Source organism: Bemisia tabaci, chromosome 1, assembly GCF_918797505.1.
Source record: "Bemisia tabaci chromosome 1, PGI_BMITA_v3".
Lineage (NCBI taxonomy): Eukaryota > Metazoa > Arthropoda > Insecta > Hemiptera > Aleyrodidae > Bemisia > Bemisia tabaci.
Window position 1 is genome coordinate 10,943,814 of NC_092793.1, and position 19,176 is coordinate 10,962,989.

The 19,176-nt window shown below is 38.9% G+C and overlaps 1 protein-coding gene across 4 annotated transcripts in view; it reads right to left on the bottom strand.

Annotated features, from left to right (window-relative positions):
- pHCl-1 (pH-sensitive chloride channel 1) overlaps positions 1–19,176 on the bottom strand; it is a gene marked incomplete at its 3' end in the record, with an annotated part of 109,213 nt that overhangs the window by 12,505 nt on the left and 77,532 nt on the right. For all 4 annotated transcript variants that reach the window (XM_072296088.1, XM_072296072.1, XM_072296074.1 and 1 more), the window contains 5 exon segments: positions 3,022–3,104; positions 4,544–4,764; positions 8,242–8,306; positions 13,160–13,248; positions 19,045–19,158. In XM_072296088.1, coding sequence (XP_072152189.1) covers positions 3,022–3,104; positions 4,544–4,764; positions 8,242–8,306; positions 13,160–13,248; positions 19,045–19,148 — 562 coding nt within the window.

A 19,176-nucleotide genomic window follows, 5' to 3' on the forward strand; every position in this document is an offset into this window, starting at 1 on the left:
TTTCCCGCACTGAAAAAAAAATTCTCGGCGTTTTTACCAAGATCCGTTGATACCTTCACCATCTCACTTTTTTTTACCAATTATTGGTAATTTTACCAAGACAGACTGGTAAGCTCACCTAAAAACCGGTTTTTTTACTGTTTTTTTTTCAGGTAAGAATACCACTTTTATTGGTAATCAATTTCCGGTAACTTTGCCATTTTATCTCGGTAATTCTACCACAGTCGAAAAAAAATATTGGCGTTTTTACCAAGGTCCAGGAAAATTACCGTGAAAGTTCAAAAATTTTACCGAGATTTCTCGGTAAAATTACCAATTCCATAAATGGTAATTTTACCAAGAAAAAACTGGGATCAAAAAGAACCCTGAATTCTTGGTAATTTTACCCTTTTCTTAGTAAATACACCGAGATTTTTTCTTCAGTGCGGACAAAGTACAGTCCCTTTATAGAGAGAAATGAGACAACGCGGCTCATGGATGTCACAAACGGGAATTAAGATTACACAAATCTGACGTTTTCTGTAATCTTTGATCAACCCATTCCCGAATTCCTATCTCCGTTCCCTCTCGCATAATTCCATTTGTTCCTTGCCGTGCTCCCAATTCCCCGGTCCATTCCGGTTTATAATCTTTGCAATCGGTGAAAGTGTAATCTCTATTCCGGTTTGTGACACTGTGAAGGCCTAAAATACGGAATCCAATCAGAAATGGGTTCGCTTTGTCTTTACTCTCAGTGTAAAGGGACTCTAGGACAAAGGAACGTATCTCCATTCCGACGTTGTAAAATTGACTCAAATAATTCAATTGTTTACCAGAATGTACCAGTGCAATTTTTGTCCAAATTTTCCTCATTTTCGCATGATATCAGGAGAAAAATTGGTAGAATTTGCAACAAGAAACGCCCAAGGCTCCTCTGAATAAAATAAAATTTGCGAGTGAAAATATGGCAATGTTGATATGTAGTTACGTTCTTTGTGAGGGGAACGATGAATCGGGTCGGAATGTGAGAATGTGGAATCAGCGGCGGAGCGTGAATGATCGATTGTCGATACTTCCCCATTTGAAGCTATGGTAAAGAATCGATTATTAAGGTGTCCGTTGCCAACACCCTGTCTGTGTCTATCGATCCTTTGACATAGGTTTAAAGGGCATATTAATCGATATATCGCGAGGCACGCCACGCCACTGTGTGGAATACCTACTTTGAACTATATTCATGTCACAGGTTTCAATGGTATTAGGACAGATAGTTGTTCCTGTCCACGAACAGTTATACTGCCGTGCTAAGGAAAAACGCCGTATGAACCTTCAGGCATTGCCAACTTTCCTGTGATAAAATACGAATATAGTGGAAAATTTTTAAATATGTTCCTCCCAATTTTTCAGACAATTTTGGTCACAATTCAATATAAAATTTCGAGTAAAAATTTGTATAGCTTCACGCGAAAACACAATTTTATACGGGGACATTTGGCAACTCTCGAATGTTCATACGGTGTTCTTCCTCAGCACGGCAGTATAGCACAACGTATAGTTCCACGCTTTCACTAAAAGAAACAATTGGAATAAGTCATACGTAGAATCAATTGTGTTGCAAAATTGATATGATTGATTGTTGACCTGTTCGGGGATCTAATAGATTCAGAGCGGTGGCTAAAAAACAGCCGTATTTCAAAAAACTCGGTTTATTCTATCGCAGAACCTCATCTCGCTCTTCTTGTATAAAAAACAAAATCTTCCGTTCAGTTGCTCCTTTCAAAACAAGGCACTAACATGATTCGTTGTTTTCCGGATGAAAGAACGTAACTCCATTTCAAACTTACAAAAGTGATTCGAACAATTCAATATTTTCCAAGAAATGTACTTGTACAATTTGTGTCAAAGTTTCTCAGATTTTTGCATGAAATCAGAGTGAAAAAAATGTGAATTTTCCAGTTGAAAATACCAACAATTGACTTGGTAAAACTGCAATTTGCGAGGGAAAATGTGGCAAAATTGAAATGCAGTTACGGTCTTTCGCGAGGGGAACGACGTACCTATTTTTCAAAAATCGTGCTCGTCATTATTTCTAACCAACTTCCTCTTTCACACAAACTTGTCTTAGTACTTGTTATCAATAGAAGTTTATTTTTGTTGGACGAACTTTCTTTAAGCGCCTTTGAAATATTCACGCAATAAATTTGTTTTACTTGAGATAGACGTAAAATGTAACATTTCACATCGGGAGGAGCACTTAGCATGATAGAATCTACCGCTGCTCTTGAGACTGTTGAGCAAACTTATTCGAGTCATTATATAATAAATAGGAGTGAAGTTTCATAATTTGTCGCGGATACTTGGCGAATCGTAAACTTTTTCACTCCAACAAGCGTTCCGGGTCGACGAATCTCAGGCTAGGTGCTTGCCTTTTTCGAAACATTAACGATTAGTTATTAAACAAATGTATTCCCAAAGGCATGCTGACATCGCTGCGCTGCGCTAGGAAAGGTTATCCTGGTAAATTTCCCGGAAATACTAATTAAAGAGGGATTGCTCCCATATGTTACCGACAACGAGAAAAAGGGGCCAAGGGGGAGGGTGTGGATTTTCAGAGGAGCGATTTTATTTCAAGTTGAGTCGAAAAAGTAGTTTTAGACACGAAGTTCGACAGAATCCAACAGGGGATGGAAAAATGTTTAGAATCACGAAGTTCAAACCAGAATCCACTAGGGGACACGAAATCAGATCATTCTGAAAACAATCCTTAACAAATAGCACTAGTTAAGGCACGAAATGGATCATTCTGATTCATCCTTTCTCTTCAAAATCTCGCATATAGAGCACGATTCACGCAGGGAGACTAACCAAATTTAACCCAAAAATAAGATGGGAAATTTTTTTACTGGACAATGGTTTCCAAATAAATTGAATCATATTGTTGCAAGTTGAATGCAACCAAGAGGAATTTTTTCCTCAGTAGTGGAAAAAAAGAAGGGGAGGTATGGTGTTTTAAATGAAGAAGCACAAATGAATAATACTTACTGCTTTCCATAGCGAATGAACACAGTGGGTCATCAAACGGAAATATATGCAGTCTACCTTGGCATGATAAAATTAGATGTCTCCTAGATGAAAAAAGGAAATAAATCAATGAGTACACTCAGAACACACTGAATCTCTGTATATCAGTCACATAATGATATATTTCGAGGGGCTCGGAGGACAAGACGCATTAGTGCAGTTTTTGAAAAACTTGGGATGTCAATACTTTCAAGTAAAACTAGTCTTGAAGCATATTCTGTGGAACATTCACTCCCAAATTCCAAATTTTAAGCATCAAAAAGTCAGTTTGAACTTTCTTTACTCGGTACACTCAAAAAAAGGTATGACTCTGAGACCAATAAAAAATGGTTCGGAGATTCATAATTTCTAACCAAAGTGACTTACCATCTACAGCCATGTGCTTTCTGAGCCATACTTTATTGGTCGTGAACCTATAAGCATATGGCTCCACGAACTATATTATGGCTCCATGATCCATAACTCGGCCGGCAAGTCACTCTTCCCATACTTGTTTTTTGAGTGTATGGATTCATGTAATTTCGAACCTTCAAACACGTATTTCTCGAAATAGCAAAAACTGCACTTATTCGCCTTTTCTTCCAAGCCCCTCATTTGACCGAGTGGAAGCCATAATGGATAAAATTAAAAGTTAACCATGGAAAGGGAAACGGTGCAAATGTTGTTTCATTCAAAAACAAAGAATTTTTTGTCCATCATTCGACGTATGTACCCTCCGTGAATTTAACCTATTTTTACGTCGGAAAGTTGTTGACGGAAGTGTTCATATTTTATCCCTTTCAAGATCCCTAAAAAGCGCCGCCGGGTTTGAGAGTCGTTTTAATGAATTCCGACTCCCTCGAGAGATGCGCCTTTCCTCAGTTAATGAGAATTATGGATGGAACTTTTTGGGAAATTTGAAACAGCTATCACCTTTTCCGTCATCAACTGCTTCTGCAAAAGCCATTGAAAAAAGTAGGGCGGTGAATAATGAAAATACTACTTTGCACCCTTCCACAATTTTTGAAAGGGTAAAAATGTCGAATTTGCTAGGTATCTTTTCAGGCCGTTAAAGGGGTCATTTTGATAAACCTCAAAGTTATAACGGACACTTTTCGGAAAATCTCATCATCACTTTCTTACAGTAAATAGTATATAAGCACGGTTTTGAAGAGGGAAAATGTTTAGGTTTATTTTAAAATTATCGTAAAATTGGGCGTGCTATGATTGTCAATACCAAGCAGCGCTCCTTCTATGCATCGTGTCTTAAAATCTTAGTTAACCTATTTTCTGAATGAAGAAATTCCACTTCGTAACTGGCCTATTCATCAGTTCTTACAATATTATTTGAAGATAAAGCGAACTCAACCTGATACATGCATTTACTAAAATTTCAGGTATAATTTTTTATATTTGTAAGCCTGAATAATTGATATTAAAATTCGATATAAAGAGATTAGCAGGTTAGGCTTACTTACATAATCACAACGTAACTGGAACTTACCTCATTAAATAATTAACTGTACCATTTCTATAAATTCTAAGAGCAAAGTGGACTGGTATTAGAGGGTCCTTAAAATCACCGTGCATTATAAAATACGTGTCTGGAAGCCAGATGTCACTATGATGATGTATGGCGTTCAGAAAATCATATTTGCTTTGATTCGAATACGTTAGCCTAGGATCATACCACTGTTGTTGCAATAAAAATTCTACTTCATATTTCTGGAAAAATAAATACAAAATATGCAGGTTAGCCACGCAAAATAAAATATATAGTATGTAAAATTTTCAACATTCAATGGTTAGTATTGTCTCATATTACGACGGTGTAAGTCGGCAATCACATAACTCGGTTTGCGACGTTGCAGACTTCCTGTCATTCTTTATTTTTTAAATGGAAAACTATTCAACGGCAATTCTTCAAAACTGTCATGATTTTTCTTCTTAATGCGAAGAAAATTGTGCAAAAACTTCAAGAAATAATGTCAATTTATTCTCCTTTAAAAAAATGACGAAGAGGCGGAGATTTTCAGACACCGCAAACGAGTTATGCGATTGCCGACTTTCACCGTCATTTAGTCAAACAATCTCTATTTCAAAATGGTTCACCTATAATGCCCTGGAAAAACATAGTTTCATGACAACACAGGTCTGCAAAGCAAAAAAACGCACGGGATCTGTCAGGTTTATGCTAGATGTCAGAAATTCCGGTCACAATGTCAGAAAATCTGGTCACCAGTCTCAACATATCGATGTGTAATTGAAATCATAAATATTAATGAATTAGACAACTGCTCCATGGCACCCCTCGACTTGTGCGTTTTAGCTTGGTCCGTCTTTTTCAACATGGTCTCTCCGTTTTCCTATAATTTTCTCTTGAAGTTAATTTTATGGAGGACCTGAAATTAATTCGGGAAGATTTGACTCTTAACCATTGTGAAAGGTCGTCGAAAGTTCCTTCCATTACCAAAGGTAGATGCCGCCATCCAGTGGCGTGGCGTGCTTTACGATGTATCGATTGTCCTGCCATTTAAACCTATGGTAAATAATCGATTATTTAGGTGTTCGCTGCGAACACCCTGATCATCGATCGTTTTCCATAGGTTTAAATGGCATAACAATCGATATATCGCAATTCACGCCACGCCACTGCCGCCGTCGCGTCGGAGCGAAACGTGTCTCTTGGATCGACGCTGGCGTTGTTAGAGTACGTGTGCTTCCTAAACCCAAGCTTCAATGCGAATAAAAACGGAGCGAAAATCCCCCCTATCGCTATTCGTTTTATTCAGACTGGAAATCGCCCACATTTCCCCCATCTCGAAATTAGATTTCATGCCCGCTTGTGTATACCGTTCCATCCCGGAATTCGATGGTTTCCCATAACGCTTTGCCATGTTTAGACAATTGATGCATCTCTTAAGGAAAGTATCGTCTCCGCCCGAAACACCTGAGATTCAATGTTCAGTAGCTGATAGGGTGCCTGCTGCAATGGTTACGTTTTAAAAATGTACATATTTTTTGGAAACGCTTATACTGCTTTAAACTAGAGTGGATTTCTGATAGAAAAGAGCAAGTCCACAAAACCAAATTTTATTCAAGAGGCATCACAGTGTTTTTCCATCAACTAGAATTTTTTTGGAATGTTCAAAGGACGTGCATAACAGCTATTAGAAAGTCCTAATATATTTGTTTAATGGAAACTATTTAAGGCTAATTTAAATTAACACACTTACGCTCTTTTTAAAGTGAATGTGGAAACTGAGACATTCTTAAGGATACACGTTGATTTAAAGTAAGTTACGTTTTATAATGTTGTCAAAATATTTTGACAATATTTCAAAAATATTTTAAGAATATTTTTGTGCTATCTGGGATGCAGCTCTTAGAGCCTAAAAGGGTCTATGAGCCCGAATTATCCAGTGGTACTAATTTTCTCATTTCAACTATTTACACTGATCAAAAATTATAGAAGCACGTATAAAACTTTGATTTCGCCTTAATTTTCTCAGTTTCAATGTCTTGATCCTTTAGAACGCTTGTTTAGAATGCGCCGTCGGCCCTATTGATTAATCTTTCAAATACATAGGTTGGCAGCGGCACTTTTCTGGTGATTTTCGTTTTTCACGTTGTCGCCCTTGTGAGCCCTAAGGGCTACAAAAAACGAGTTGTCCATACTCTCCCTACAGAGGTGCTCGGGTTGAAAAGCGAGAAAATAAGCGTATAAAATCCGGTTTCAGCATGCTATTTGGCGACAACTCGTTAAGCTGACTCGGGAGACAAAGCAAGGCGGAGAACGCGTCGACTTTTTAAGTTGCGATACTCGAGTAATTGGCGGGTGATCTTTGAACCTGGATTTCTTTCTTTTCCATCGGTAATCCACTTAGTATCTAGTCAGAGTTTCAAGACTGCGGCAACAACCGCTGGAATTGGTGGAAAAAATGCGAATATGCCACGGGGTCCGGCGACGATGGATGCAGTGATTTTTGTCGCGACACTGACGAAGTGACCGAAGACTTACAAGTAAGCCCAACGTTGTTCTTCGTCGGCACCGCCGCGCCCAAAATGAAAATTCAAGTATAAACAAGCCACAGACAGAGAACCGATCATTACGTCATACTCATCGATGCGCTGTAAAATAGGAAACTCATCGCAAAGAGACACATCGACGGCATAAGTCCGCAATCACAAATCTCGTTTGCCATGGAACTGGCGGGGTTGTAGAAAATTATAGTAAGAGAATTAAGGAAGTATAGAATAAGAGGTTATAGAGAATGTTCATCAATCTGGGTAAGCTTTTAGAGCTCTAAAGTATAGCTTTGTTTTGATTATTTCGCTTTATAAATGTAAGAAAAATATTCACATGATTTTATAACACCTCCATTTTTTGAGGGGGGAAAAACGAGTACTTAAACTACTGCCGAGGCAAAAAAGAACGCCGTATGAGTCCTCAGACATTGCAATATTCTCCTTCACTAAAAAACGAATTTATTGGGGAAATTTTATTTATTTTTCTTCAAATTTTTATACAATTTTGTTCGCAAGTTAATCTAAGATTTCTGAAAATTTCAAGTTAAAATATGCCCATTTTCCAGTAAAATACTGATGTTATCCCGGAGAATATGGCAACTCTAGAATGTTCATATGGCGTTTTTTCTCAGCATGGCAGTGTAACACTTATATTTCGACGGCGTAAGTCGGCAATCACATAACTCGTTTGCGGGGTCTGAAAATCTCCGCCTCTATATTGTTTTTTAAAGGAGAACAAATTGGCATCATTCCTTGAAGTTTTTGCAGAATTTTCTTCGCCGAGAGAAGGCAAATCACGGCAGTTTTACAGAATGGTCGTTGGGTAGTTTTCCGTTTAAAAAATAAAGTATGGCAGGAAGTCTGCGACGTCGCAAACCGAGTTATGTGATTGCCGACTTACACCGTCGATATTCGTTAAGAAACGCTTTTCGTTCCTTTCGGCCTAAAAATGTCACCTTGGCCTCTTTGAAAGTTTTTCAGCACTATTTTTTCAGAAAGAACAAAATTTTAGTTTTTTTTTGGTGCGTGCTTTTTAGTTTGTTTCATTTGTACCATAGAACTTAATTTCTCATAAAACTCTACTAAAAATACCCCCCTTAAAAGGTAAAAGGGCTCCTTATTACACGAGGCAAGCCTTTAAATTTCAACTCAAATGAAAAAAAATCGACTTACCAAACTAGATTCGTCTGGCGATGCCAAACTGAGGAGAAGGACACTCATATTTACAGTCAGTGTTCCTGAAATAGTAAAAAAAAACCGCACAATTGGTCAAAAGTAATTTTTTGATGCGTAAAAGTTCAATTCATGAGAAAGGAACCAGTTCATCTTCATTTGAGATTGTAATTCACCCGACTTTACAAAGAGAATTCTTTTACGTGGCTTAAAGGTCAATATTTATCAAGATAGACTATATTTCTGCTCTTTGGGGTCTAAGAAAAAAATGTGACAATCTATTCCTGCATGCGATAACAAGTCCTGAACACGTGGATAGTCTGAAGCTTTCGGAAATCGAATTTCCTTTCAGCAGACTGGTAACGGAAGAGAGGCTGGCAAAAAATACGCTTGATTGGGTTCCTCCTGGGAGGAGACGAAGGGGACGCCCGGTGAAAGGTTGGCGACAGGGGGTTATGGATGAGATGAGGGGGGGGGTGCCAACTCCCTAATGACCTGTGGGAGGACCGAGTTTTGTGGCGGTTAGGCGTCGCAGAGCGCCAGAGAGCGTATGTATGTAAACTGGTATCTTCAGGTGACTGGCTTTTTTCATCTATCACAGCCGAAAAATCTCGGCGAGCCAAATTACGACTCGAAAGGTTAGGGGACGTGCCCAACCGAAACCCCGCTCATTTGACGTCACAGGTTAAAAAATGAATTTATTCCATGCATGTAGGAGCGAATCTGTGAATGCAAATCCTAAGTTGAATTCGAAACGTTGATAGCTTAATTAGGGAACTACGAGATTGCGTCGGGAGTTTATCAATTAAATTATTTGAGTGCCTCGTCAACTCGGTCACCAAGCGTGACGTCATTCGGAATCCCAGTGGCGTGGCGTGCTTTGCGATCTATCGATATATCCCCATTAGAAGCTTTGGTAAATAATCGATTGTTAAGGTGTTCGCTGCGAACACCCTGTTTATCGATACTTTTCCATAGATTTAAATGGCCGATCAATCGATGTATCGCAAAGTACGCCACGCCACTGCGGAATCCCTCTGGTTATTTACATATTTTTAACACATTTGCATCTAACTTATATAGTTAAACTTTCGAGTAGACTTTCCGAAGTTTGAGAGCTTCACTTGACACAAACCGATGTACCCGAGCGTGCCTTGCGCGCCTTCGTGACAATATCTAGCTGGGAGCTTCTCCTTTGTATTACTCAAAAACTAAATTACAGTAACTTATTTGCACCATGCTAACGTGAGCCTCTAAAACAGAAAATTAATTTTACTCTGCGTACGTGTACCAAAACAAAGCTTTCACGCAATGCCTCTCACTAATGTAAAGACGAAAGTGTTTAAGCGAAGGAGAACGAGTCAATTGAAAATCATATCAATCAACACAAATTGCAAAATCATAACAAAAGAGTTTCAATATTGCAGTGTTCTCATTTGTTTGCAACATTTTTTACACCAATGTTGAAATCTCATTAAAACGAACTACAGTCTTAAGGCTCCTTGCAGGTTCAGCACATTCAGGAGAAATATTTGCGTAGTTTTTCAAAAAACAAATTGCAGCTGGGTGCTGCAAAAAAAACTACAGCTGAATTTTAAAATCCTTTAAGCATATTTACCGACGTCCATTTCAACTGAATTAATTGCGAATATCTCTTTGCACTGTATTACGTGTAGGCATAAGTGAAACTGATAAGGGCTTTTTTAAGAGAATGAGAAAACTAAGACTCAAATTTTCATGAAAGCGTCAGGTAAAGGTGAATTTTAAACTTAAATAAAGCGATAAGAGGAAATAAGCTTCAGGGTTAATTTTGTACGTCTCAAAGCATACCAAGAGACGAATTTTAAGAGCAATTACTACTATCTCAATTTCTTCGAAAGAACCACCGTATCCGTGTTACATTTGGACGTATTTCTATCAAAAAGAACTATGTGCAGGGGGGAAGATGGGGTGTGCTCGATGGTGCTCGGGCCATAAGAATGAATGGGAAATATAAAGCGCCAGTGACGTCAGCGGCAACGACGATCGGGAAGGCGGTCTTTAACTGATGAGCCCTGTCCACAAAGCTCTAGTTACATGCCCACGGCTCATACACTGTGCACAAAGTTCCGTTTGATAGAACGTGGAATTCCGCTTCTCAAATTCAGCAAACGGAACTGCGAGCCAACTAAGTGCGGCACCCATGAGCCGTGGACATGTATTTAGGGCCTTGTGGATAGGGCTCATGAGTTAAAGACCGCCTTCCCGATCATCGTTGCCGCTGACATCACTGACGCTTTGTATTTCCCATTCATTCTTATGGCCCGAGCACGAACGAGCACACCCTATCTTTTCCTCTGCACATTGTTCTGTTTGATAGAAGCACGTCCATTTTATTTTAACCCCTTCTCTCGCCGTGTGTCAGTTCACGAAAACAACATGGAGATAGCTTTTAGCTGCAGTACAGCTGGCAAACTTAAGGCGTTGTCATTTCCTGCTTCCCTGCAACTTTAATGGTTGGCGATTAGGATGAAGGTGGGGTCGGGCGGTGGAGGGTGGGGACGGAGGAGATGAGGAGAGAGGGTGCGATGCGTCGAGTCTCGGTCTTGCGTGTGGCCGATTGACCTGCTTTCATAGCACGAATTCATCAATTAATCATTGAATTTAGTTTTTTCCCAACACAGCTCAACGACCAGACTCTCAGAGTATAATGCTGCGACGCAAAGGACACTTTATGAGCAAGTGCAGAGAGGGGCTTTTATCATCGCTCCTCTGGCAGAGGGGCGTATCGCGAATTTGGCTTGAGCCCCAGAAAGCATGGATTTATACGTAAAATAGGGCTCTCAAGAAATAGAGATACGCCATTACGTCAAGAGAGCGACGCACTATGGTCCAAAACTCAATAATAGGAAAAAATCAATCGGATAATGACTGAAGGAACACGAAAGTTTCGTAACTGATGTTTTTTGAGTCGCTATTTTGGAATTTGGTGTCAAATTGCCAACATTTTTATACCCTGACCTATTAATTGTGGGCAAATTTATGAAACGCTGCGGCGCGGCGAGCCGCCACCTTGAAACGCGCACTGACGCCTACAAACCTAAGTGGATACTTCAAGCATTGCGCAATGCGTGAAGTATCCACTTAGGTTTGTAGGCGCCAGTGCGCGTTTCGCGCTGGCAGGACACCGCTACGTTATGTTGTTTGAATACCTGATTCCAAATGCCGTTTAATAGGCAAGACACCGGATTACCAATAAACCATAAAAAATATAAATTTTACCACGTTAAACTTAATACGTTCATACCTGAACCACTTACATCAATTACCACTTCTGCTACCACTTAAGCAAATTATTATGACAAAAAAAAACTATAAATAAAAATAAACTTAAAGTAAGGAAACCGCGGTCTCTATTCATTTTATTTATACATTTATACATATTTAAGTGGTGATTTATTAATACTCGCACATGCATTATTGCATACATTCCTAGACATGCTCAGAAGATGTAGGTATGTTCGAATCTCGATTAGATGCCACATTAATGAAATTTAGATCTCTGATTTATGATTTTCATTTCACCAGGTACGAGTGATCAAAGTTGATTTTAAAATGAGATATGTCTCCTCCTTGCCAAGCATAATCTTTTTTACGATATTGATGCATCAGGATTTGCGAGAATATAGAAGCTTTCAATTGACATTGCCATGTCGCAAAACGCTGTATAGCTTCCAGGAGATTTTACTTTTTTAAACTTTTCTTAAAGCGCAAAAAGGCAAAATTTCCATTAAACTTTCCCCACACATACAATCAAATTATATTTCACAGCATAGCACAGCTGCGAGAAGAGAAAACTTTCAAGTGACGTCACAGTCAAGTTTTCATTCAACCTCTTGTCTAAGTGACGGCGGCAGTTGGATATAGGAGGTTGGATGAAAATTTGCGTTCAATTTTACAGAGAGCTGAAGCTAACACCTCCATTGAAATTTAACAACTGTCTTGAGTGCTTTCTTAACACTAGCATTCAATTTTTTTTTTTTTTAGCTTTATTGTGTACCAGAAGATAGAATAACGGTGTTTACTCTCATGCAGAAAACCAATTATATGAGGTTTGAATATCTCAAAAAAGTGATTTATAGTTCAGCTTTGTCATAATGTAAATAAGATAAAAATTACACGGTCGCTTGCAAATTCCTTTTAATCTCACTTTATGTACAGTGTGTATATTTCTAATCATGTAGAAGGTCACATTAAATCAATAGAAAAATAAAAAAAGTTTAGCTCAGCCAGTGGCGAATGGGTCAGTTGTGCTGGTTAAAGAATCCTGTTTTTCTGCTTGATTCTTGTAGATTAGATCCGTCCAAACAGCAACTTTCCAAGTTCAATATTAACAGAGATATAGCTCTTTGAAAAGTCAGGTCTTTGACGTCACTCACCGCGGTAGTGACACCCTCGGTTTCTTGTACCTTGCTTTCACCAGTCAGGGTGGCACACATATGCACCGGTTACTCAAACGTGAAACTCGAATGAAAGCGTGGTGGAAGAAACCAAGGGTGTCACTACAGCGGTGGATGACGTCAAAATCCGACTTTTCAACGGGCAATGTCTCTTTTAATATTCAGTATAGAAAGTTGCTCTTAAGACAGATCTCAGTATTTATAGCTAAGCAAGCATGAAAATACGATTAGATCTGATTCTTTTTAGCTAATCAATCATCAAAATACGATTCTGTGACCAACTCAACTGACCCATTGGAACAGGGAGGGGGGGGGGCTTTTAGACAAATGTAATAATACCTAATTGTATTGAATGGGAGAATTTTTTGGTTAAATTTGGTTTTACATAGTCCGGTCGTGCAACGTCGATGCAGAGAAAACAGGACGAAGCAGAGAGACGGAGAGAACGGAAAAGAAGATAAGTTGTGAACAGAACTTACCGACAACTGGAGGTAAAAGTCTTTTGTCGTAGCGAGTGGCTAGCAACAAATTATCCAGGATTTCCTTGTCTGATTTTCCTTCGCCGAAACTGGAAAACAAATTACACAGAGATACATCACCAACGTGCTTTCCTCACTCGGGAACGAATTTTTATTACAGATGCTCCTATCATTTGCAGAATTTGAAATGAGCCTTTCCGACAATTTATCTTATTGTTCTTAAAAGGCATACTGACTGACATTAATACTGCCGTGCTAAGGAAAAACGCCGTGTGATCCTTTAGACGTTGCCGGAATTCCTTCAGTAAAAACCGTATTTACTGCACTGGAAAAAAAAAGTCGCTTGGATCTAGAGTCGAGGCTCTTAAAAACACTGACAAGAAAAAATACTCTTGATTCGATCGGATTTTTGCTTGGATCGAGAACCAAGCCTCTTGATTTAAGCGGATTTCTTTTTGATTCAAGCAAAAATGTGATCGAATCGAGAGTATTTTTTCTTGTCATTGTTTCCAAGAGTCTGGACTCTAGATCCAAGCTACTTTTTTTTCCAGTGAGGGAAAATTTTGAATATTTTTCTTCAATTTTTTTCGGAAAATTTTGCTCGCGTTTTTTTTAAATATCCGAAAATTTCGAGGGAAAATGTAAATAAGTTTCCTCAAAAGTATAAACTGTATACACGGAAATTCGGCAATCCTCGAATGAACATACGGCGTTTTTCTTTATCACGGCAAAATAGCACTCTCCTCTCATTGCCACAATCTCAAGATTCGACGTGATGTGTTGCGCTACATTACTTTTCTTTGTTACAAATGCAAGTTTTTTTTTTGCAGCGAGCAACTATTTGATTTCTCTCGGCCTGAGGATTAGTGCACCCCTCTAATGAGTTATTATTGGACCCTTTTCCAGGGGTTGAGTTGGATTACATTTTGCAATAAGGAATCACTATCTCTGGCTCTCCCATTAAAGCACATATCGACGGTGAAACTACCAAACCACGTATCTCGTTTGCGGTGTTTAAAAATCTACGCTCGCATTTTATTTTTTTGAAGTAGACCACATCAATATCATTCCTTGAAATTTTCACAGAATTTTCTCCGCACGAAGAGGAAAAATCACAGAAAGTTTCAAGACCGGATGTTAAGTAGTTTTTCATTTAAAAAATAAAGTATGACAGGAAGTCTGTGACGTCGCAAACCGAGATACGTGGTTTGTTAATTTCACCGTCGATATCTGCATTGGGAAACCAATGGCGTGTATGTTGTTACTAAAATGGGCCAAAAATAGTGGTTCCTAATTGCAGAATGTAATCTAGTTGTGCTCGTGGCAGCTAAGAATCGTGCATCACTACAATGTTACGAACCGCTTCCAATTTAGTAAAAACTAATAGACATTTAATTTATGTATATATTACGGTCAAACCGCAAAATTCGGGCTCCTTGCGATTTGCCCGTGCCAATCCCAAAATTTGCGATTTGCCAACCGTTATTTGGGCACATTACGAAATAGTTAAAAAATTCGGCGTATTTACTGGCAAGATAAACGATGCCGTCTCTTTACGTCAAAATTTTCCTCTGATGTAAGTCTCTTTTTCGCGGGTGAGAAATCACTCTCATTAGCTCTTGCTTCTTGATTTCATTTATTTTCCGATAAATTGTATTCGAATATTTTTGTCTGCACTCTGAATGGACCGTTTCATCAGTTTTACCTAGCCATTCTTCAAACTTAGTATCTCTCCTACGTTTCTACAGTTTCTTTCAAATCTAATGCTGCATCATCGTATCTAATCTCACCAAACATAGTTCGGCCACCGGTCGGCGCGGGGCGCATATAAGCGCCTACAAAAGTGCAGGAATACTTCACGCTTTGCGCCTAACGCAGTGCGGTCGCTGGTCGGCGTGGAAAGCATATTAGCGCCTACAAAAGTGCAGGAATACTTCACACATTGCGCAAAACGCAGTGCGATCGCTAGTCGGCGAAAAACGCAAATGAGCATTCCTGAGAAAAGTGTCCGATTTGACCTCCAAAAAACTAAAAATTAACTTGATTACTTTGGATCGAGGGTTTCTTTTTCTATAGTCAAGTATAGAATGAGGATTAAAAATTGAATACGGGTACCTTCTTTTGCCCATCTTTTTATACACAAAATATCAGCTATGACGTGACACGGTCAAACCAGAGACTCATCATATACAGCATCTGCCATTATGCGGACCGCATAGCGATCTAGGGGCGGACCCCTTAGTAAAATAATAGGCACTATATGTTCTATTGGAAAGTTTATGCTCTTCTATTTCAGTGAGAACAATTAATTTCCTCAGACTCGTCGATTTTAAGCTAATTGTAGATTGCGTAGGAAAAGCGCGATTTCAAGCAAAATTCGACGTTCCCAGCCGCAGAGAACTGCCGCGATATCTCATGAACCGGAAGTCACAAATAAATAAATGCACCAAGTTCTTTGTAGGCAATTTTGTGCGGACAGCCGATTCCGGTAAACTTTTGTTATGTTGTACTAGTGAACTGTTCCAACATGTTTCCTCAAGGAAAGCTTCTATGTTTATGTGTTAATTTCCCCAGAAAATGCTAGATTGACTGGATTAAGAGGCCTCATTTTGAATTTTATTTTTTAGAATTTAATATCGAGAGGAATCATTTCCCGGTCACTGCGCCACCTACGGCTCATCCGAAATTTGACTTGATAGGTTTGTCTTAATTTTAAGAGTAACACGAGATAAGATAGGGATTATTTTCCGAAAGCCGATAGTTGTACAATTTTTTTGTTTGCTTATGCAACAAAATTACAAATGGTTTCCAACGGTATCATTTATTTTTCTCTTGGCAATAAAAAGCGGAGAGCTGAAATCGGAACTGTAAATACATCTGGGATTCGCTCGCTCACCGCTCGTGTCATGAACAATTCGCGATCCCAAATGAATTCACATTTGTTATTCACTGGACTTTCATCTGTTGGAATTTATGTCAACAGCAGACGGACAGCTTGTCAGATCGTTTCGATATGATTCTACAATTAATAACACAAAGAGGAGAATGAATATATTTAGACTGAAATTGTTTTATTCAATGCCACTTATCTGAGATGGTAACCTTATGACGAAAAATATCTTCTAATTAATTTAAATTCCTTTCACATAATGAAATGGACCTGTTGGCCGCAAACAAGACAGCCGACTGCGTTACCAGTGGCGTGGCGTGAATTAAGAAATATCGATTGTTATGCCATTTAAACTTATGGTAAAGAATCGATTATTAAGGTGTTCGCTGCGCTGTTTTAGGTCGCACGGTGGACTGAGTCAATCAGGGAAGTCGGACATGAAATTTTTAACTAAAACTGCACACTTTAATGTTTAATTTGTTACATTTTAAATTTTAAGGGGGGCTTTTGTGGGAAAATTTCACGAGGAAATCAACGGAAGCACTTTCAAAACCGCAAAGCTTTGTATGAACGGAGATATGAGCTATTTAAAGTTTCAAAATTTTGTCCGATCTCCTCCATTGACTCGATTCATTGTGCGTCGGGGCGCGAAATGTCATACTCGCGAACAGAACCGGCAACGTCGCGGGTCAAGTCCGGATCAGAGTCTTGATTTCTGTGTATCACAGAACGCTGTTACATTTACAGTCCTAAAAAATATGACAGATCATCGTGCATTGTCAAGTTTAACGTTGTATACATGTTACTGCTAAATTATTTTTATTTAATAAATCTTCAGGACGAGTGACGTTTGCAAACAGATGGCGCTGTCGATTTTCGCCAACCTCATATACATCAACGGTGAATATGAGAAGAATACCAATCTCGAAGGCGAATCCAGCAACTTGGCAACACCGGATTCCCTCGATTTAAACCTATGTTCAATAATCGATTCTTGTTGGAGCACCTGGCCCCTCCAAGAATTGATATATTCCCTAGTAAAAATTGGCAGTAGAATCTGTGTTCCAAAATACTATAGACCTATAGCCAACTGTAAGATTTCCAATAGCTTCTATAGCCGGCTACACAATTTCTAATACCATTTTATAGCCGATGGCGACTAAGCAACAGCCAGGCGATAAAGTGTCTGCTGAACGTTACTAATTACGGATGCTAGGACTTACCTAGTGAGTTTTTGGAATACTGCTGTCTTTTTGGGCCGTAGTATCTTAATTTATTTTGCGAGGCAAGCTCTGTGCTTTTGATGGATGCCTGCCATTCCTAATATGTTGAAGCGCCGTCAATTTCGTACGATACTGTGCAATACCTCTGGTGTGAAATAGTTGCTTCAAGCGCCGTGGCGCCTTCAAACCTAACAGGGATACTTCACGCATTTGTAGGTGCCAGTGCGCCGCCGCTCCGCTTTGTGTTAGGCTCTAATATTTAATCTCGTAGAGTCAGCGTTGTTCAACTCATGACTTTGAAATGCTTGCACACTCTGTATGGATTATTCTCATTTTAACAAATATGTAGTAAAGGAAAATATAATGTGCGTTTTGTAAATATTATGTTGATTCCGTACAAACTTGCGGATTTACAAAGCACACGAATTTCTACACAATTTCTTATAGCCATTTATAGCCGATGGCGAAAAAGCAACAGCCAGGCGATAAAGTGTAAAGCCCGGCGACAGGAACTATAGCTCGGCTGTTTAATTTTTTATCGCTTCGTGTAGCCTGGCCGTATGATTTTTTCCACTTTCTACAGCCATATCTATATGATTTTCTATCGCCTTCTTCAGTCGGCTATAAGAACTCCTGTGGTATTTTGAAACGCAGCTCCTATCGCCAATTTTCACCAGGGTTTCCATGGGTTTAAATGGAGAAAAACATTTTTGCCGATTTGCTGGATTCGCCAATGAAATATCTTTCGTGGCGTCCTTTACCTCTGTGTGTAAACGTTCGAAAGTTCCGCGGACACCTGCTTCCTGAATGCTTCAGACATAAAGCTGACTCGCTCTCTACTAAGGGTAGAGGTTGATATCCTGACCGGGTAAGTTTCCACATTATGCAGGAGTCATGAATATATTTCCCGGCCAAGTTGCCAGACTTCCATCGTGAAATTCAGCCTCGCAATGCAAACGTGCTCATACCATTTTAACCCGTAGGGCTTGCATGTACCCGGTGAGAAAAAATCCAGCTGATTGTAAAAATCAGATTGTTGAAATTGATAGACAAAGCTATGGACAAAGAAAACAGGGAGTGTGGAGCGCTCTTATTGGTTGAAATGGGTGGTTCTCATGGACTAAAGGGGGTAAATGATGGACTAACTATAGGGTCTTTCCTTGGTTGATGTTAGTTGGTCTTTTACCTATCTCCTTTGTCCATCGCTACCATGCACTTCCAACGATAGGATCCCTCCATATACCTTTTGTCTTCTCTGTCCATAGTTTTGTCTATCAGTTTCAACAATCAGCCCGCTGCTTGTATAAAAATTATTGAAATTAAAGCGCTGGGTGCAGATTGGGCATTTCTTGGTTGCAGTGTCTCAAGTTTCCGCTGAAATTTCATCAATTATTATAAAAGCAAATGTATGCAATGTGTCGTAGCTTTTTACTGAAGATATTCTTTATGATTTTATAGTTCTGAAAACGTAAAATTTTAGGAAATTCACCCAAATAGTTTCCTTTCTAAACTAAAAATTAGCTCCAGAGATTTTTCTCCTATTTTTAATAGCAAGTCTGCGGTTACTTTTCTTAATTTTATGAAAATTATTAAAAATACGAATTCAATTTTCTTGACTTTTATGAAAAGCCTTTTTAATCAATCTTTTAGTCAATCTTGAGAGTATTAAAGTCTAACTAACGCAGTCCTTAGGTCCTAATCAGTCGAAAGTAAGCATCACTCGATTCTATCGAAAACGAAAATATGGAATAAATATGAAACCGAAAACTTACATGTCAGAGGCTGCCCCATATGTATAGAGAGCCTCTATATTAATTGTACTTAGAATCACAAAAAATAAGATGGCCGCTTGGAGCAGCTTATCTAACTGCTCCATGTTAGGACATCTGAAACAAAGGAGAGAG